Source organism: Camelina sativa, chromosome 8 (assembly GCF_030686135.1).
Source record: "Camelina sativa cultivar CO46 ecotype springtype chromosome 8, ASM3068613v1".
Classification (NCBI taxonomy): Eukaryota; Viridiplantae; Streptophyta; class Magnoliopsida; order Brassicales; family Brassicaceae; genus Camelina; species Camelina sativa.
Window position 1 is genome coordinate 3,949,617 of NC_141887.1, and position 19,880 is coordinate 3,969,496.

Genomic DNA, 19,880 nt, shown 5'->3' on the forward strand with positions numbered 1-19,880 from the left:
GACTAATAAATCGTTGCTACTAGATCGACACAAATAAAGATTCGTCACAATATCGTCACAACTTTTGTGACTTCCCAGAATCGTCACTAAATAGACGGCAAAGTGACGTTGCTAATTCATTATGTTTAATATATCAACGTAAATGGTGGACACGAGACTGTCACTAAATGCTCACCGTATAATCGTCACAAAAGTGTCTCAAAGAAGAAGACATATTTGACACTTTTGTCACTATTAAGACATATTTGAGACATTTTTGTGACGATTAATTGTCACAAAAGTCTCTTAAGTGTACATGTGAACAAAAAAAATATTAGTATTAGTATTAATTTATCTACATGTTATATATATGTGAACCAAAAAAAATATCTTAGACAAATTCATAAATATCATCATCCTACATAAAATAAGTCAATACCAAAGCTATTTAATCATTCTCTAATCCTTAAATTTAAATGTGATAAGTTAGAGTAATAAACTTCTCAACAGCAACAACACCTTAGCTAGCATACTTTAACAAAAAAAAAAAAAAACACCTTAGCTAGCATCGATTTGGGGTCGAGACGTCACTAAAACGTCACAAACATTAGAACAATTTTAAAACTTAATATCATGCTGCGAGAACTTTGTGCCAAATTAATTGAAATTTTGTGACAATGTTGCCACGATGGGTTATTTTTAAAACAATATCCATGATCTAACAATGATATAGTGACGCCTTCAATAAACATCTTAAAAGCGTTGCTAAGCCGACCCGAACTCACCACAACTTAGTGACGATTAAAGTCGTCACAATATAGCGACGTATTTGCGATGATGTGTTATAAAGTCACTAAATCATTGCAAAAGTGTCACTACGTTGTGACGTTTTACTTTTCTCACTAAAATTCGTTGCAAAAACTAAGTTTTCTTGTAGTCAACTAATTCGAGTCGACCATCGATTTCTTTTCTATGCTCATTTTAGTCAACTAATCATTGTCTTGTCTTGTCTTGTGTAGCCTTCAAAACTCAAAACTAAAATGAAACATAACAAGTAGAAGAAGCATTTCTACACACTAATAATAAGTAAATTCTCTCATATTCGTTGGTTCAACCCCCTAACAAATAACAGTGCTCAACTACCGAGTAAACCAAATATTTGAAAGGCCCATGAAAGCCCACTAGAGACTAATGCTAGTTTTGAGACTTCGGGTGGTTTTGTTTTTTTTTTTTTCTTTTCCCGTGGCTGTTTTGTGTGCTTAACCGTTCCGGCTTCACGGCCTCAATCCTCTTCTTCTCCTCCGTCCCGCCACAGTTTCCCTCTCGCATAAATTCTCTGAATTGCAATCCCATTGATCTCCAGACTGTAAGTTCGTTTAATTTGTCGTCAATTTCTTCTGGATATCTCTCCTTCAAAATCATCGAGTTTCTTCGTGTTCTAGGTTTTGTACGATTTTGGTTTGTATACTCTGTCGTCTTCGTTTGTTAATTTTTTGTGCTGATTTATATTCCTAACTCCGTGGATCCAAGCTTTCACATATAACTCATATTTTATAGGAGATCGATCCCCTTTTGCCTTTTCTGGAGCGTCCTTTGTTTATGTTTCTGTGCTTATGTGATATAGAGTGCCTTTTGTTGGTTATATGTTGTCTCATTAAGATTTTAGCTATTGAGAATCGATTTGGGGAAGTGGCTCTTTTCTTTTCCTGGTGAAATTACTAATGATGCTAAAAAGCTTGAATCTAATCCTTTGTATTATTTTGATGCTGCAGAAACAGATAGCTTTATATATAAATTCAGTTTGGGGTTACTCGCAAGTGCAAAATATATCTGTCACGGCGGGGGTGAGTAGTGATGCTGCAATTGCTGTTAGGGAAAAACTACGTGGTGGTATTGGACAGACTAGAGTGAGAAGGTATTGGCCTGGAAAAGCACCAGAGTGGGCTGAGGAAGCCGCCGAAGATGATGATGACGATGTTAGGATGCAGACCGTTTCTGTTTTGGATAGAGCTATTCCAAAGAATGATGATTTAGGGGTTTCTAGGAAGGATGATCCAAGGCTGCGCGTTTAGCTCAGACCAGAGTTGAAGACCGTGACGAAGTTAGAGCTGATCATAGGCGAATTAGAAAAGCTGAGGTTGTATCTACTGAAGAAGAAGAAGAAAGGAATCAAGAGGATAGAGACGATGATGATGCTGATGATGATGAAGATGCTTTGGAAGAAAGAAGATGAAGAATTCGAGAGAAGAATAAAGAAATCAAGATTTTTGAGAGAAGTTTCTTGAAAAGTAAACTCGGGTGTGATCAGAGTAAGTTGCACAGAGAACTCATCTTGGCAATGGTCATGTTTCCTGTTTATAATTATTCTCTGCAGAGAATAAGCAGAGAGCCTTTAGTATTAGAGAGTATCTTGGTCCATGTGGACTTGAGGAGGATACTTGGGAATGGAACTTGTATCTAAAGTTCTTAACCATATAACATGAAATTTTATTAAATCCTAAACCATTCTGTAACACCCTAAATCCCAAGCCAAATCATCTATAAGATGAGAACAGAGAGATAGATGCACAATGAAGATACAAATACAGAGGAGTTCCAATGAATAAAATAGTGTGAAAACAGAGGAACTCAGCAAGTTGATGAATTTAACACAAAAGAATGGAATCAATACCAGAAGTTTGGGAAGAAGATGCTTCATCTGGGATGTACGTTGAACTCTCAATGTAGGTGTTGGTCTGCCACTGGCCATTTGGAGATTCATCACCACCATATGCTTGGCCCTTGAAACAAACATTAGCACTTCGAGTTCCGTTGATTTTTGTTTTACCTTTGACGTCATCATTCCTTGCGAATGGAACTCTGTTCTCTTCAGGTTCAAACACAAAACTGAAACCGGATTTCAAAACTTCAAACCTAGATTCCCCACCACCACCAGTACCAGTCGTCACCCTAAACTCAAGTAATGCCTTGGTCGGAGCACATTTACGAGGACTTTGGCCTTCAACAAGTTTTATGAAGCTTGAGCAGTTGGTGTAGCCAATTAAAACATGATCTAACTCAACCGTGTTTACTTTGTTGTCTTGTTCAATCAAACTTCCAACCTTCCAACTAATGTTGGTGCAAGAGCCCTTTCCGTTATTTTGCTCACAAGCGAATCTGACTGTCAAGCTGGCATGATTTTGACAGTTCTGGAATGAGACAACAACACATAAGGCTATCCCAGAAAGCCTATTGTGATTCCAGTGAGGAGGTAATTCGAACTCCACCATAGGGCCAATTGCGCCGTGAGAGAACCATGAAGGCATTTCACATCCGGGAAAGCTAGTGCAGAACAAAATCTCTGGAACACAACTCTGCAAAATTATACAAAGGCAAAATCATTAATTTTGGCTCCAACAAAGTTACACAGAAGGAAAAAGTAAATTAGAATGATATATAAGGGACATTGACCAATCTAATTGTCATTTTGTTTAGAGTTGAAAATCTATGGAATATAACAAAGTGAGATACCTCATCGCAGTGTTTAAGTGCACTTGAGAGCAACTGACACTTCCTTTCAGTATATGCGGAAATCTCTTCCTTTGCAGCTTGTTCCAATTCATTGCACTTAGTGAAAATGAACGTGGAATTGATATGCTTCATCGGTATAGAACAAACTAGTGGTTTCACTATTGTTTTCAGTGAGTTACAACCACGTACATCTAAACACTGAAGATTTGGTGGAAGCTGAGGAACCTGTGTAAGATTCTTACAGTACTTCAAATCAAGCCATTGCAGTTGAGGAAATTGATTGATGAGATTTGGAAGACGGCTGATCTTTTCATTCTTGCTTAAGCATAAACGCCGCACTGAGACTATCTTTGGTGTCTCTTCTATGGCTGTCTCATCCAAAAGCAATATCCCTAGACGGCTCATATTTCCTCCAATATCTGGAAATGTTTTGAGCTTCGAACAACCAGAAAGTATAAGTTCTTCAAAAGCTTTCAGCTCACCTAGATTTTCAGGGAGTCTTTTCAGCTTTTTGCAACCTTTCATGTTCAAGAAGACAAGGCTTTGCAAGAATTCGATGTTAAACTTGAGTTCTTTTATCGCGGTGCCATCCAAGTATATTACTTCTAGCTTCGAAGAAATAACCTGAAACTCTTTAAACTTTTTGCAGTCGCTGAGGATGAGAGTTTTCAAAGAGATCAATTGAGTATCTGGAAGAGACTTGAGACTTGTGCACCCTCTCAGGTTCAAGAAAACAAGACACTTCATGTTTTGCATATCGACATGCAACTGTTTCAAAGCCGTGCAACCTTCAAGTTTTAGTTCTTGAAGATTTTGAGCCTTTCCTAGCCCCGCCAATGTGTTCAGCTTCTTTGAGTGATTCAAATTGACCCACTTTAGTTTTGGTGCATCCTAAGACAAATGAAAGCAAAGAAAAAAAACAGAGAGAATCAACTAATTTATACAAAGAAGTAGACACCATCTTCAGACATTTAAACAACTGCATGCATGCCTTTAGATCAATAAAAGAGAAAGTAACTGATGTATTGTTACACACCTTGTTATCTTCCCAAACTTGTTCAATCTTGCTATAAGGAAGCTTAAGGTCGACCAAATTAAACGGGTTGAAATCTTGTGGAAGTTCTTTCCATGGGAATTTCAACCAGTGGAGACATCGTACCTCATTCAATGGTAGCTGGATTCCTTCAGGGAAGTTTAACTTAGTGTCATCTTTAATGTCATGATCACAGTCTCGGGAACAATTAGTACTGTAGATTTTGAGATATCGTAGATCTCTCATCTTGGCAAAAGCAGAGCTATGGAAACTCATTTTTCTTGTTATATCAGACAAGTCAAGAAAGATAGATCTGACATTAGACGCTCCCTGTTAAACAGTTGCAAACAACAACACGGATTACAATTGGAATTTAGACAACCGTGAAAGTATAATAAATCCTAGACAACCTTTATTAAACAAGCATGTAAATATAAAAGCTACAAGGCGACCATATATATAAAAAAAATAATCATAGTATTTACCTTATTGTTCTTTAGCATAGCAGTTATGGTCTGATGGTGCCACAACCTATGCCTTCCCTTTCCATCTGTAGCAGTAGCTTTTTGACCAAGCACCTTGGATAGGATATACAATGTATCATGCATCTGTACTTTTCCAGCATTTATATTAATCATGAACATGTTCACGAGATCTTCCATTATATTCCTAGTGTCATCTGACTCCAATAAACTCAATAGGTAATTCTTATCTAGCGACCTGAAGCAAGCAATGTCAAGAAGCATATCTTTTTTCTGTTGACTCAGTCCATCATAGCTCCCCTCCCAAACCTTTTGAAGCCAGCTATGTCCTAATGGACTTTTATGGTGGTGATCCAATGCTTTCAGTTTTAAGTTCCAGTGAGTCTCATCTTTTCCAAAAAGCTCTGTTCCCAATATCTTGAGAGCTAGTGGATTTCCTTTGGTGTAATGGACGAAATCGTTTGACAACTTTGAGAAATTTCCTAGCCTGAGAGCAGTGCCTTTTTGATCATCGAATGCATAATGGACAAAGTGTTGTAAGGCGTCTCTAGCGCTTAATCCAGGGACCTCGTAAATATCATCGACAAAACTTCGTATCAGTGACTTACCTCTTGTTGCAATGACAATTTTGCTTCCCTGCTTAATCCAGTCGCGTTTTCCGAGAAGAGCATCAATTTGGTCCTTGCTAGTAACATTGTCGAGAACTACAAAGACTTTGGTTCTGAGTAGTTGATCTTTGTAAATCTGGTGTGCATCTTGCACTGTCTCAATGTTGGGATCCTTAACATTCAATAAATCCTCCAAGAGTATTGTGAGCAAGTAACTCAACCCATCTTTTTAGAAATTTCATGGACATCTGTGATCAACGTGTATCTCAAGAATCCGTCCTTCAAATTCTCGTACAACTTCCTAGCAAGAGTTGATTTACCTATGCCGGGCATCCCAACAACACCGATGGTACAAGTAGTTCCCTCGAACCCAGAGCTCATTTTTTTTTCTAGCTGCTCAAGTCGTTGTTCGATTCCACAAGTGCTCTCATGCTTTTTCTGTTGTCTTGAGGGTGGTGACGAAACAATACATTCTTGGGGATTGGGAGAAACATGTGGAATGTTGTTCAACACTTTCTTAATCTCCTTGATGACTCTCTTTATGAGTTCGCTCTCATCGCTACGAACAGAGAAGTTGATGTTTAGCTGACTCTAGCTTTGATTTTGAGATCTCAAGTTAGGAAATGAGTTACCTTGTCTCATGCAACACGAGGCCAGTTAAGATAGGAACATATCTTAAAGCTTCCTTCCATTTGTTCTTTGTGTTCTTGTCAATAGACTTCACCAGCTTCCTGAACTTATCGCCGAACTCCCCCTGCAGTTCTCTAACAGTGACGGGCTGTACCTTGTAGAAGATTGGAATCACCACGAGCTCGTCTTGGTCCATTCTTTCCTTCATCTTTGCAAGTTCCTTCAAACACCAATTTGACTCCGTATACCTTGGCGAGAATATTGCGAGTGCGATCCTTGACTCTTCGATTCTCTTTAGAAGAACATTCAACTCTTTGCCCATATCCTCATCGGTGTCTATGAAGGCATTAATCCCATTCCTTTTTAAGTCATCGTTGAGATGGCTGACGAAGTTGTAACGCAATTCGACTCCACGGAAATTAATGAATACAGGTTCCTGGTGTGTCTCGACGTCTGCCATCACCCTGGAGGAGGAGCTTGCCATGCCAGATTTTCTAACTTGTACTTTTATCTGGCTTTAGTACTCTTAATCGATATATTAAGAGACTCCCACATGATTAGAGACTTCATTGTATGTATGATATGGAGTTCTTTTTAATCCCAACTTGAACCCGACCAATCTAGAAGAAAATACATTATTGTTTTTGTCACCGGTTCACTAATTCATAACCTTTTTAAAAAAAACATGCATTATGCATAATAAATCAGAAATCAAACACACAAAGTAAACTGTCGGATGTATATTGGCTACGTATCGGGAGGCTTCGACCACCGACACCTCGGTCAAATTCGGCTTTGGGGCCACTTAACTTAAAACGGAGAGCGTATGTGAATAAATAAATAAAATCCTTTATGGACGGTTCTGTACAATGTTGACTTTGTCAGCCAAAAGCCATAACCTTTAAGACGTTCTACCTAAAGTGAAGAAAATCTTCTTTACGATTGGTATTGCGTGTTCTACCCATAGCCATCTTAATTAAGATGCCGACAACCACATACATATCTGCTCCAAAAGATAATAAACCCTTCGGACTTTTCTTTGATTCTTATTTGACTATTAAAATATATATACACGCCTTTGTAATTTAATTTCAGTTTAGCTACATAATAATTTTATTGGTGCAAAATATCTGCATGATTTGTTTGGTAAGTTGGTGTTATGAACTGAAACGCGAGCACACACCTAACTTAATACTCTTAAAACGTTGTGCAGACAAAGTGTGTGTGTTAATTTTTTTTTTTTTTTGTAAAACATTGACTTTTTGGATGACGAGAAATAGAGAGATACACTCCAAAAGTTATTGAATTCAATTTAATACTTATAAGCAGAAAGGGAATATATTATTGGCTGCATATTAGGTAAAGTGATCTTCCCTTCAGCTCTCTCAGACTCTCACGTTCGTTGGAGGGGAGAATTGAGAGAGATGAATATTGTGAATCCACAAAACACTCAAGAGCGTAGTCACAGTGTCAACATCTTCTGCGAGGCAACGGTACGGTATTCGTTCGTCAGCCATCTTGCCGCCGCTTTACGCCGAGAAGGAATCTTCGTGTTCGTGTATGCATGCTCCAATGATCAGAATCTGGCTGTGACCGATGGGATTAATGTGCTGGTTATTCCCAACATGACGGAGACACGCAATTCTTTATTTTTGACGGTTGTTAAGGTCTCACAGATTATTATACAACCGAGGAACAAGTGTAAATATTCAGAGTTCTACTGCGTCGATCCATTGACCCAAGTTCACGGGTGGCAGAGTTGCATCGATCTATTGACCAGAGTTGCATCCACTTACTACGAGTAAGAAATTATCATTTTCTTGTAGTTGCATCGATCTTGAAATTCAATAACATCACCTTAAAAACCGTCAAAAATAAACTTTTTATTGTTGAAAAGTAACAATAACTATTTGATGTATGTTAACAAACTCAGAGATTCCAAGCTAGTGGACAATGTCGTCAGAGATATTAATGGGAAATTCTATCTTCCAGAACCAGTTGGGATTTACTCGAGGTTGCTGGAGATTCGAGACATGCTCAACAAGCAACCATGGGGGATGATCTGCCGAAGCATAGGAATCTGGGGTATGCCTGGCATAGGCAAGACGACGCTTGCTAAAGCAGTCTTTAACTATATCTCCAATGACTACGATGTTTCTTGCTTCATCGAAAGCTTTGATGAAGCATTTCGTAAGGAGGGACTTCACCGTTTGCTTGATGAAAAAATTGGTAAAATTTTGATATATGCAGTTCTTACATCATGAGACCGAGCCTTCTTAAGGACAAACTATGCGATACAAGCATTCTTGTTGTCCTGGATGACGTGCGAGATCCTTTGTTTGCAGAGTCGTTCCTTCAAAGGCTTGACTGCTTTGGTCTCGGAAGGCTTGTAATAGTGACTTCCAGAGACAAAACAGTGTTTCCCTTTTGTCAAATCAATCATATATACGAAGTTCAGGGTCTGAACGAGCACGAGGCTCTGCAACTGTTTTGCCAGAGTACTTTTGGAAGAAGCGAGCAGCTGGTTCATAAGGAAATGGCTGAATTTTCGGAGCCGGTTCAGAAGGAAAAGGAACTTTTTATGAAAGTTATTGACTATGCTAATGGAAACCCGTTGGCCCTCCGCATTTATGGCAAAGAGCTTAAGAAGAACATGTCAGAAATGGAGGCCGCATTCCTCGAACTCAAGAAGTATCCTCCCAAAGAGATTCAAGATGTGCTAAAGAGTGAATATAGTGCACTTGGTGACAACGAGAAGAACATTTATTGGGACATTGCTTGCGTCTTTAGGGGAGAAAATGTCGAAAATGTAGTCCAAATGCTTGAAGGGTGTCGTTACTTTCCACGCCATGGAATAGATGTTCTTGTGGAGAAATGTCTAGTGACTATATCAAAAGACACACTTCACATGAATAATCTGATCCTATCCCTCCTCAGTAAAGAAACTGAGAGTTGCACCAGAATGTGTGAACCTTCCAGCATCAGATATCTACTAGAACATGATGAAACTGAAGCAAGTGGAGAACCCAAAGCAAGGCCTAACTGTGTTTTGGTCTGTTAAGTTCTGTTCGTACACAACTTTTTATTTGAACGTGAGCCAACCTGATTATTAACATATTGATTTTATTTTCCTTTTCAGGTCGTTGAAGATATCGAAATCATATCTCTCGACACGTCGAACTTGACATTTGATGTCAGACACGATCCCTTCAGGAATATGATTAATCTCAAATTCCTTAAGATATATAGGTCATGCTCAGAATTTACTCGTGGACTCAACTTTCCGAAGGGCCTTGATTTTTTGCCTTGTCAGCTATGGCTCCTCAGTTGGGAGAACTATCCTTTGCCATCCTTGCCTCAAGATTATGAATTTGGGCACCTTGTTGAGCTCAATATGCCTTACAGTAAGCTTCATAAAATAGAGGCAAAAACCAAGGTAGGTTAGTATTTATCTTTTAAATTTTATTGTTATCCATATGTGTTAGGATCCCACATCCAGAGTTGAAACTTGAAAGTGTATAAAGTAAAATGTAAAGAACAATAATCCACTACTTTCAATTGCTTTTGATTTATAAACCCATGAAACTTAACAATTTCCAAATTTATTTTTTCGTTTTGAAGCTTAAAATGTTGAAGAGGATCTTGCTTTGTCATTCTGAACAGCTAGTTGAATGTGACATACCACTATATGCTCAAAATATCGAGCTTATTGATCTCCAAGGTTGTACAAGTTTGCAGAGTTTTCCAGACACCAGTCAATTACAACATCTCCGAGTTGTAAATCTCTCAGGTTGCATACAGATTAAAAGCTTCCAAGGAGCTCCAAATATTGAGGAACTACATCTTCAAGGAACCAGTATAAAGGAAATACCAACATCCATTATGAGCCATTCCCTCCAAAAAGTTAAGCTGCACCGCCAAAAGCTTTTGAATCTTCTAGGAAACCTTCAGGATGTTGAGTATATTGATTTGGAGAGTGTAACAGAACTGGTAAAAGTAAGCTCCCATAATCAAGGTTTCGGCAAGCTTGTCTACTTGAACATGAAAGATTGTTCTCATTTACGAAGTCTTCCTGACATGGTCAATCTAGAATCTCTCCAAGTTCTACATCTATCTGGCTGCTCAAAGCTTGAGGAAATTAAGGGTTTCCCAAAAAACATGAGAACATTATATATTGGTGGAACCGCATTACAAGAAGTGCCACAGTTTTCCAAAAGTCTAGAATTCTTGAATGCTCATGGTTGTACATATTTGAAGTCAGTTTGTTTGGACTTTGAGCAGCTTCCAATCTACTACACCTTCAGTAATTGTTTCAATTCTTCTTTACAAGTGATTGCTGAACTTTTTAGAGAAAGGTCTGACTAGAATAGCAAGTTTAGCAAGATCAGCACAACAACAGGTTTTTCTTCTTCTCCTTCTCTACACATATAGTCTAATGTAGTAAAGCAAGCAAGTTATCTGACATGATTTGGCCTTTGAATAGGGATTCATCAAAGCACCTGAAGTCAGCATATGTATTCCTGCTGGCACACGTCAGAGATCCTCATTTCTCTTGGAAGAAGGTCCAAATGTAATGGCAAACTTAGATCCTTGGACAAGAAAACCTCTTTCTGGCTTTTTTTATGTCAATTGTGGTATCATTTCAGGATGATTACCACAACACTGCAGGTCTTGGCATTAAATGCACATGCACATGGAAAGACATGTTCGACTCTTCTGATAGAAAAATAGAGAGAATATATCAGTGTTGGGCTCCGGGGGAAGCTCCAAAAGTCGAATGGGATCACATGTTTATCTTCTATGATACCCAAATGCATCTCAGTGGTAGTGAAGTTAAATTTGAATTCCACACAGTGAGTCAAAAAAACGAGCTTTTAGGTGCTAACTGCAGAGTGACCCAATGTGGCGTCCAGATAATTACGGCTCCAACGAATGCAAATGATACAATACCTAGTGAAATTACAAGAGAAAGAGAAGCAACAAGTATTAGTTATGATAATGATGAGGAGCATCATTCTCCAACATCTTCCAAAGTCGTCGTAGAGGCAATTATCCCTAATCCATTTTCATCCAGCGAGCCACTTAAGGTTTCTAGTAAGTTAAGATCTAAAGGAACTATGGTTTGGAAGTGGTTGAAGAGAATTAGAAGAGACAAAAAGAAGGAATCATTACCAAATCGTGAAAAGGTGGATTTAACACAACCATCTACGCCTATGATCAGGAGTTCAGGACAAGCCTGACTATGATCCGCAGATCGCAGTGAGAATCTCCATATGTAATATAGGCTTTTTATCCTTTTTTAGTAAACTTAGCATATTATATTAGGTGTAACTGAAGATGCAACATTTGAACAAGAGGATGAACTACTTCAGAAGGACTTACCACTAGTACAAGAACAGAGTATCGAGTTATTTATGTCGGCAATTATAAAGCTGGAAGATTTACACAGGATTAGAAGGCCCAATAAGCTTCTAAGAAGATCAAAGAGTTTCATGTTTACAATAGGAATGTAAACATGAACAAAGAGGGAAATTTCCTAATTCATAAAGAAAAAAAAAATTGTCCAATTCCTATTAGGATTAGAATAGGTAGTTTGCCCTTTGTGTGGCATAGACATAGTTCTATAAATAGGGTGCAAAGGTTGATTGTAAGCTTTAGCCCAAATGATACTAGGATTTTTGTGTGTCTTATCCTAGCAGGTTCAATTAACCTTATGCAGTTGTAATACTTAAGGTGTCAATCCAGTTGGAAAACTTTACTAACAATTAAGATGCAATCAAGAAATCACAAGTTAAGCCAACTCAATAAGAGTGTTTTTATCTAACAGTCCTAGAATGATCAGAATGCAAAACGGAAATGTGTTCAAGAACTAGAAACGAAAATGTATGACAAGAAGCGAAAATGAATAAAAACAGAATCAAGTCTAAGCATGAACTAAAAAGCAAGAAACGAAACAGTCTCAAGAATGTAATAAAAATCAGAAAGAAAGAGGTCCTAATTATGGGAGTAATTGATGTCGGTGGAGTATCCTAGTCTATAGAGTGTTTAACATGTCACAAGCAAACAATACCTAAACAATGAACATCTCTTCTTAGCTAATCCAATCTCTTGACATAAGCTACTCAAACTCAACCACTTCCAAACCTAGCTCTCACTAGAGAAACATGATCAAGCATGGCATGACAAACAAGTTCATTCACGTCAACAAACATCCTCTACAACTAATCTCTTAGGCTAAGAACGTAAGTCTCTGGCACTAGTTGGTCAGACGTTTCATCGAACACCTTTTGGGTGCGGAAATGTCTAAAACCTAGTTCCAATTGATCAGAGAGAAACTAGTAATTCTAACACTAGTCCATAAGGGAATCATAGAAATCAAAGCTTAAACTCCCTACATCCTAAGATCCTCCACCTAATCTATCCCATCCACAAGAACTACTACACTACTCAGATCCGAAAATCATAATCAACAATACAAATCCAGAAAACATTGAACAAAACATAGTAGATAGATAGAAATGAGAAGAACAAGTTTGTAGAAGAAATCAAATGCAAATACTCAATGTATTAAAAGATATCTGGATACAAAGTCTGAGAATGTTTTTGGAGGCTAGGTAAAACCTTAAGAACAAAATGAGATAAAAGATAGGATGTCTCTGCCAAGACTTAACAAAACGTACTTATAGTAAAAACATGTAAATCCCTAAAACTTAAAACGACAAGATCAAGAGTCGGTTTGGGAATCTCCTGAAGCGTGTAAGACGAAACGTCTTCCTGACATGTGCGAACGAGTGGTGGCTCGAGTGGGTGATGGTGTTGGCTCGAGTGGTGTAGGGTCGAGTCGACAGGCAGCGGCTCGAGCTGGAGGGTCGAGTCGAAGGGCAGCGGCTCGAGCTGGAGGGTCGAGTCGACGGGCAGCGGCTCGAGTTGAGTGTATACGCATCCACTAAAACGATGATAAATTTTGAACCATACTTCCGATTGGCTTGAAATGAATGGCATTGGAAAGATGACTCAATTCTATACAACTTTGATGAAGACGTAGAAAGCTAAATCTCACTCTAATGGAACAGATCGAACGGGGTGGAGTGGTTGCATGACGAGTGGCTCGAGCTGGGTATATACACGTCCACTAAAATGATGATAACTTTTGAACCATACTTCCGATTGGCTTGAAATAAACGGAATTGGAAAGATGATTCAATTCTCTACAACTTTGGTGAAGACGTTGAAAGCTGAATCCCTCGACCGGTGGATCGAGTGATGACTCGAGTAGTAACTCGAGAGTGGTGGATTCGAATGGTGTTGGGTCGACTCGAAGGATGTAGACTCGAATGGTGTTGGGTCGAATCGAAGGATGTGGAATCGAATGGTGACTCAAACAGCGTCTCGGACAATGTGTTCCTGACGTCTCCTAGATACTTGAAATACTCCGAAATGCACAATGTATGCAAGGATGATGCAAGAACTACCTAAATATGCAAAGTGTACAAAAGAGGCTAGAAATTGATGCAAAACGACTAGTTATCTTAGCTAAATGCATGACAAATACATGCTAAGCAAAGACAAAATATAGACATATCAACAAACAAGAGAAAATTAATCTACCTACTAAGGTTTAGTCTTTAAGAAAAGAAAATAGCTGAGAACTTAGAGAGAACGTGAGGTTTCTTTAAAGAGAGTTTTGAGAGATTAGAAAATTGTTTAGAATAAATCAAAAGAGAGTTTAAAGAAATCGTGGTTTCATTGTTCAGATCATAAGTTCTCACACTTTCAATTGGTATCAGAGCAACACTTGTTCGAATTACTACAGGTGAGATTCTGCGGACAAGATGGAGAGCTACGGAGATCTGATCAACAACAACAAAGTCATATTGGATGATGGAAACTATGGGTTTTGGAAGTCAAGGATCAAATCCATCATAGGAGGTATTGATCGTCTTGCTTGGAAGATTGTTCTAGAAAAGTGGGAGGAACCGACGATCAAGGATGAATCAGGCAAGCGAATTCCCAAACCTGAGGCAGATTGGACTGATGAAGAACAAAAGAGATCAAAGTACAACTTAAGAGTGTTAAGTGTTATTCATGCAGTGTTGGGAGAAAATAGTTCGAGTTGATTCCGGGATGTGAAACTGTTAAAGAAGCATGGGATATCCTTCAAATTCATTATGAAGGTACAACAAAAGTGCAGAGTTCAAGAAAGGATATATTGGCCTCTAGATTTGAGAATCTAAGGATGGAGGAGCATGAATCGATTTCGGACTTTAGTTCAAAGTTGAGTGCTCTAGCACAAGAAGCCGTAACTCTTGGGAAGACTTATAAGGATCAGAAGTTAGTCAAAAAGTTTTTAAGGTGTCTTCCATCAAGGTTCATGGGATACAAAACAGCTTTAACGGTCTCTCAAGATTTAGACAATCTCAATTATGGTGAAGTGGTCGGAATGCTACTGGCACACGAGATGGAACTTAATGGAATTAAGAAACCAAAAGGAATAGCTCTAGCAGTTAGCAAAGATATAACTGATCAAGGAGAAGAAGATGTTGTGAGCCTGCTGGTAAAAAGATTTGATCGAGCATTAAGAAGGATAGAACAAGGTCAAGGTCAAAAGAAGAGTAATTCATTCAAGAAGACAAGTGAAGACAAAAAGACTGATATGCAGTGTCATGAATGTAAGGGATATGGTCATTTTATTCGAGAGTGTCCAACAATCAAGTTGCGAGATGCTAAGTGCACAATCTGTAAAGGGACTGGACACACACATGAGGAATGTGTGAGTAACTCTAAAGCCAAGAAAGAAAAGTCTATGATTAGCATTGAGAATGAATCAGATAGTGATAGCAGCAGCGAAGAAGAACTCATTAATTTAGTGTCTATGGTGGAAATCACTGAATTTGAGAATGGGGAAGAGGTAACTGATTCAGAATCAGAAGGAGAAGAAGTTCTTAACATTGTTCAGAGTTACAAAGAAGTACGAAATACACTTATTTCTCTAAGAAAAGAAAATCAAGGATTGACAAACGAAAAACTTCGTTTAGAAGCACTTGTTATGTCGTGACAGAATGAATTGGTGGATGAGAAAAAGCTTGCTAAAGATTCGCTAGATCTGATGAAAGAGAAGTTGGTCTTATCGGCAAAAGCGGATAAGCTTGAAAAAGAGCTACTTAAAGAAAAGAAGAAATCCGTAGAACTACAATCTGAATTAGATCAACAACATAGGAAGATTCATATGTTTGCAGGAACAAAGCAACTTGACAAAATTTTGAGCTATGAGAGAACTGAGAAGACTCATAGAGGATTAGGCTTTAATAAGAACAAGGGAGCTAAATCACATACAACCAAATTTGTATCTGCTGGAGCCTATCAATCTGAGAAGGAGACATCTACTGGTGTTTATAATGGATCTTTGAGTTGTTATTTTTGTGGAAAAATTGGTCACTACAAACAGTTTTGCTACAAATATTGGCAGAAGTTCTGTACTTTAAAGCAACAAGGAAGATTCTTTTGGAATGGAGTTAGAAGACAAGTTTGGATGAAAAAAGCTGACCTATCAGGATCAATGATAGCTTCTGGATCAGGGTTTAGATGCAATATGACCATGATTACTGAAGACCAAGAAGAAACGAAACCAAGATGCGATATGGCTATGATTACTGAAGAACAAGAAGACACGGAGCCTTGGTTTTTTGATAGTGGTTGCTCAAGACATATGACTGGAACCAAGAGTAATCTACAAAATATTAAGAAATTGAAAGGAGGTACAGTAACATATGGAGATGTCATGGTTTCATACAAGGCAAATGTACAACATGTGATACAGAGCTTCCACAACTTGTGAATGTCTATCTAGTTCAAGGACTGCGTGCAAACCTAATAAGCATTAGTCAACTTTGTGACGAAGGATTATCAGTTTTATTCACAAAAGTTGATTGCAAAGCATTGGATGAGACAGGTAATGTCAAGTTATATGGTGTAAGATCTGGGAATAATTGTTACATGTAGGAGAAACATTCAATCAAATGCTGCAGTGCTCGAGGGAGTATAAATCTATGGCATCAACGACTTGGACATATGAATACAAGAAATCTTGCTACTCTTGTGAATAAAGAGATAATTCGAGGAGTACCTAAGCTTAAAGGAGAAGACAATATGGTGTGTGGGCCTTGTAATTAGGGAAAACAAGTCAAAATTCAGCACAAAAAAGTTCCAGATGTTCAGTCAAAATCAGCTCTGGATCTGATTCACATGGATTTAATGGGACCAATGCAAGTGGAAAGCTTAGCAGGAAAGAAATATGTGTTTGTACTAGTAGATGATTACTCCATATACACTTGGGTTCGTTTTATTCGTGAGAAGTCAGATACGATAGACAACTTCAAGATTTTAGCTTTACAACTACTTAATGAACGAGGAGGAATCAAGAAAATTCGAAGTGATCATGGTGGAGAATTTCAAAATGAGGCTATGAAGCAGTTTTGTGAACAACATGGGATTGCACATCAATTCTCAGCACCAACAACTCCACAACATAATGGAGTAGTAGAAAGAAAGAATACAACTCTTCAGGAAATGGCAAGAGCAATGATACATGAAAATCAAGTTCCTAAGAAATCCTGGGCTGAAGCTTTGAACACTGCGTGTTATATAATTAACAGAGTCTATGTCCGAAGATATACTACAAAAACACCTTATGAGTTGTGGAGAGGCAAAACACCAAATCTGAGCTACTTCCATGTGTTTGGGTGCAAATGCTACATCTTAAATGACAAGGATTATCTTGGTAAATTCGACTCCAGAAGTGATGAAGGCATGTTTTTGGGTTATGTCGAGAGTAGTACAACATTTAGAGATTACAACAGGCGTACAAGTTTAATCATGGAATCAGTGAATGTAGTTTTTGATGATCAATCTGTAGATGTACGAGATGATGATTCAGACAGTGATTCAGAACAGGTAAACATCACTAAAACACACAATGAAGTTTCTGAGTTGGACATTCTTGTTACAAAACCAGAAGAAGTACAACAAGTTCATAAGAATCATTTTGCATATGATGTCATTGGAGACTTAAATGAGAAAATGAAGACACGAGGAGTGCAGATTGACTTTAAGAAGATGACAAGTTACTTTACAACTCTAGAAACCGTTTTCTATGAGTGTTTTGTGTCGATAATCGAACCAAAGAATCATATAGAAGCTGTTCAAGATGATTTTTGGATTATAGCCATGGAAGAAGAACTGGAACAGTTTGAGCGTAATGATGTTTGGGAACTAGTTCGTAGACCAATATCTGTGAATATCATTGGTACTAAGTGGAATTTCAAAAACAAGATTGATGAGAGTGGTGTTGTGGTTCACAATAAAGCAAGATTGGTTGCACAAGGGTATACGCAGATCGAAGGTGTAGATTTTGAAGAAACTTTTGCACCAGTAGCAAGACTTGAGTCAATAGGACTGTTTCTAGGAATGGCTTGTATTCTGAACTTCAAAGTTTTTCAGATGGATGTTAAGAGTGCTTTCTTGAATGGGATTTTACAAGAAGAAGTATATGTTGAACAACCCAAAGGTTTTGAAGATCCAGTTAGGCCTGAGTATGTATATAAACTAAAGAAACTCTTTATGGTTTGAAGCAAGCTCCAAGAGTTTGGTATGAAAGGCTGACTAGTTTTCTTATGGAACAAAACTATAACAGAGGAAGTGTGGACAAGACTCTGTTTATTTTGGAACAAGGTGATGAATTCATGATGGTTCAAATTTATGTTGATGACATTATCTTTGGAAGTACTTCAAAGGAGTTGGTGGATAGGTTTGTGAGTTGTATGACACAAGAATTTGAGATGAGTCTGGTTGGAGAATTAAAGTATTTTCTCGGATTGCAGATTACACAATCAGATCAAGGAATTTTTATTTCACAAAGTACCTATGCTAGACAATTTCTTAAAAAGTTCCAGATGGATAATTGCAAAGAAGCCTTGATACCTATGAGTACTACTTTGAAACTATCAAGAGATGTTGATGGCAAGGATGTAGATGTCAAGCAATTTAGAGGGATGATTGGTAGTTTGTTATATCTTACCGCTAGTAGGCCAGACTTGAGTTACAGTGTGGGTATATGTGCAAGGTATCAGTCAAAACCTAAACAGTCTCATCTTGAAGCAGTCAAGCGAATTATCAAGTACGTTAAAGGAACTGTTGATCTTGGAATTTGGTATTCTAAAGGTTCAAACAAGGGTTTAGTTGGTTACTGTGATGCAGACTATGCAGGAAGTATAACGGATCGAAAAAGCACTAGTGGGGGATGTTTCTTTCTAGGCAACAATTTAATAGCCTGGTTGAGTAAGAAACAAAATTCAGTGTTTTTGTCTACAACTGAATCAGAATATATAGCAATGGGGAGTTGTTGTACTCAGTTGTTATGGATGAAGCAGATTATGGTATGGATTCAGGGGAGCTGCAAGTGTATTGTGACAATAGGAGTGCAATTGATATCTCTAAAAATCCAGTTCAACATTCAAGAACAAAGCACATTGATGTGAGACATCACTTCATCAGAGAACTAGTTGAAAGAACGAAAGTTGTGATTGAGCATGTTGATACTGAGGAACAATTAGCTAATATTTTCACAAAAGCTCTTGACTTTAATCGATTTTCTACATTAAGAAATTCGATTGGGGTGTGTGAGATGTGAATCAGTCACATGATGGTTCAACACCTTGTACAAGAGGAGATAGGGGTTAAGAATCTGGTGCATGTTAAAAGTTGTTGTTAAGGTTTTTTGTTGGTTTATTAAAAACGAGTATGGATTGAGAAAACCAGTGGTTATAGTTTGGGCTTATTAAAAGAAAGATTTGTTCAATATTTAGGAGAATATTTAGATGGTTGAAGTTTCCAAAAGTTCTTAAAAAAATCTTTTTGTTGATATATTTATTTTAAAAAGGGGAAGTCAAGAGGCACTTCGTGTGTGTCGAAAAAAAAAACTTGGTAAAAAAAAGGGAGAACGAATCGGAGATGGTAGGGGTGACTCGAAGTGGATTGATGCGTAGAGCAAGGAAGTCAGAGATGTCTCGAGGTGATGGGATTTTTAATCGACCTCAGTTGGTTGATGAGTCAAATAACGATGAAGAAGTTCAACCAAGTATTGTGCCGTATAGATTCGACAGCGATGATGATTCATTTAAAGGAAAATCATAGACGAATCAAGTAGATCAAGGGGTATATGATCTCGAAGGAGAAAATCCAATTGATGACGAGGTGGAGTTTGTTGGCGAGCGAGAAAAGAAGGATCTTGTTTCGAAGTCTGATACAGAATTTGGGGTTGAAGAAATCTCTGTACATGAGCAGATTGAGAGACATGCAGAGAAGCAGAGAAGCAAGAAACAGAGAGAAGTGGCATCCGCTAGCAAGAAGAAATCGGCTTGCAAGTCAAAACGACCAAGATCTGCAGAACCAAGTGCTAGAAATGTTTGGGCTAAATCTGGGTTTCAATCTGATGTGTTTGTCTCCAAAGCAGCAAAATTAAGGTACTCTCAGTTCTTTTCTAGGAATTTTACGGCTGAGAGACAATTGGATATGTCTAAAAAGGATGAGTTTGGGTTCATTGAGAAGATATTGTCGTTAGGACTTGGACCTACAATTCATGAT

At 38.0% G+C, this 19,880-nt stretch overlaps 3 protein-coding genes and 1 pseudogene across 5 annotated transcripts; 3 read left to right on the plus strand and 1 right to left on the minus strand.

The window, feature by feature from the left end:
* The first annotated feature begins 142 nt into the window (after positions 1-142).
* Positions 143-2,492, plus strand: LOC147939649 (uncharacterized). The gene is made up of 3 exons (XM_087460969.1): positions 143-176; positions 1,185-1,345; positions 1,752-2,492. Exons 1-3 carry the CDS (start codon positions 143-145, stop codon positions 2,049-2,051), a joined length of 495 nt encoding a protein of 164 aa, XP_087317095.1. The 3' UTR covers positions 2,052-2,492.
* LOC104706091 (disease resistance-like protein CSA1) lies at positions 2,446-6,955 on the minus strand. Of its 2 annotated transcripts, XM_087462225.1 has the most exons (5): positions 6,245-6,955; positions 5,008-6,171; positions 4,526-4,852; positions 3,490-4,380; positions 2,446-3,332 (listed from the first exon to the last, which is right to left on the minus strand). In XM_087462225.1, exons 2-5 carry the CDS (start codon positions 5,266-5,268, stop codon positions 2,625-2,627), a joined length of 2,187 nt encoding a protein of 728 aa, XP_087318351.1. In that variant the 5' UTR covers positions 5,269-6,171; positions 6,245-6,955; the 3' UTR covers positions 2,446-2,624. The 2 variants fall into 2 exon arrangements, with proteins under 2 accessions (XP_087318351.1, XP_087318352.1); XM_087462226.1 differs by lacking the exon at positions 6,245-6,955 and having other exon boundaries at positions 5,008-6,202.
* A 570-nt stretch (positions 6,956-7,525) lies between these two features.
* On the plus strand, positions 7,526-12,042 carry LOC104706089 (protein DA1-related 4-like; annotated as a pseudogene). The gene is made up of 5 exons (XR_015564059.1): positions 7,526-8,043; positions 8,176-9,294; positions 9,382-9,678; positions 9,864-10,641; positions 10,726-12,042. The product of XR_015564059.1 is annotated as a protein DA1-related 4-like (transcript).
* A 2,436-nt stretch (positions 12,043-14,478) lies between these two features.
* On the plus strand, positions 14,479-16,345 carry LOC147939650 (uncharacterized). Its single transcript, XM_087460971.1, has 4 exons — positions 14,479-15,210; positions 15,301-15,997; positions 16,090-16,191; positions 16,242-16,345. The coding sequence occupies exons 1-4, from the start codon at positions 14,479-14,481 to the stop codon at positions 16,343-16,345; spliced, it is 1,635 nt and encodes a 544-aa protein (XP_087317097.1).
* The last annotated feature ends 3,535 nt before the right edge of the window (positions 16,346-19,880 follow it).

Excerpts from the sequence above, each read along its gene's own strand:
- LOC147939649 (XM_087460969.1), top strand. The coding sequence starts at position 143 with ATGGTGGACACGAGACTGTCACTAAATGCTCACC. Across the intron at positions 177-1,184 it reads ACTGTCACTAAATGCTCACC|ACTTCGGGTGGTTTTGTTTT; the intron begins GTATAATCGTCA and ends GCTAGTTTTGAG. Across the intron at positions 1,346-1,751 it reads ATCCCATTGATCTCCAGACT|AAACAGATAGCTTTATATAT; the intron begins GTAAGTTCGTTT and ends TTGATGCTGCAG.
- LOC104706091 (XM_087462225.1), bottom strand. The coding sequence starts at position 5,268 with ATGCTTCTTGACATTGCTTGCTTCAGGTCGCTAGATAAGAATTACCTA. Across the intron at positions 4,853-5,007 it reads CTATGCTAAAGAACAATAAG|GGAGCGTCTAATGTCAGATC; the intron begins GTAAATACTATG and ends ACTGTTTAACAG. Across the intron at positions 4,381-4,525 it reads AAGTTTGGGAAGATAACAAG|GATGCACCAAAACTAAAGTG; the intron begins GTGTGTAACAAT and ends CATTTGTCTTAG.
- LOC147939650 (XM_087460971.1), top strand. The coding sequence starts at position 14,479 with ATGGAGGAGCATGAATCGATTTCGGACTTTAGTTCAAAGTTGAGTGCT. Across the intron at positions 15,211-15,300 it reads TTGTTCAGAGTTACAAAGAA|AATGAATTGGTGGATGAGAA; the intron begins GTACGAAATACA and ends ATGTCGTGACAG. Across the intron at positions 16,192-16,241 it reads CAAAGCATTGGATGAGACAG|GAGAAACATTCAATCAAATG; the intron begins GTAATGTCAAGT and ends TGTTACATGTAG.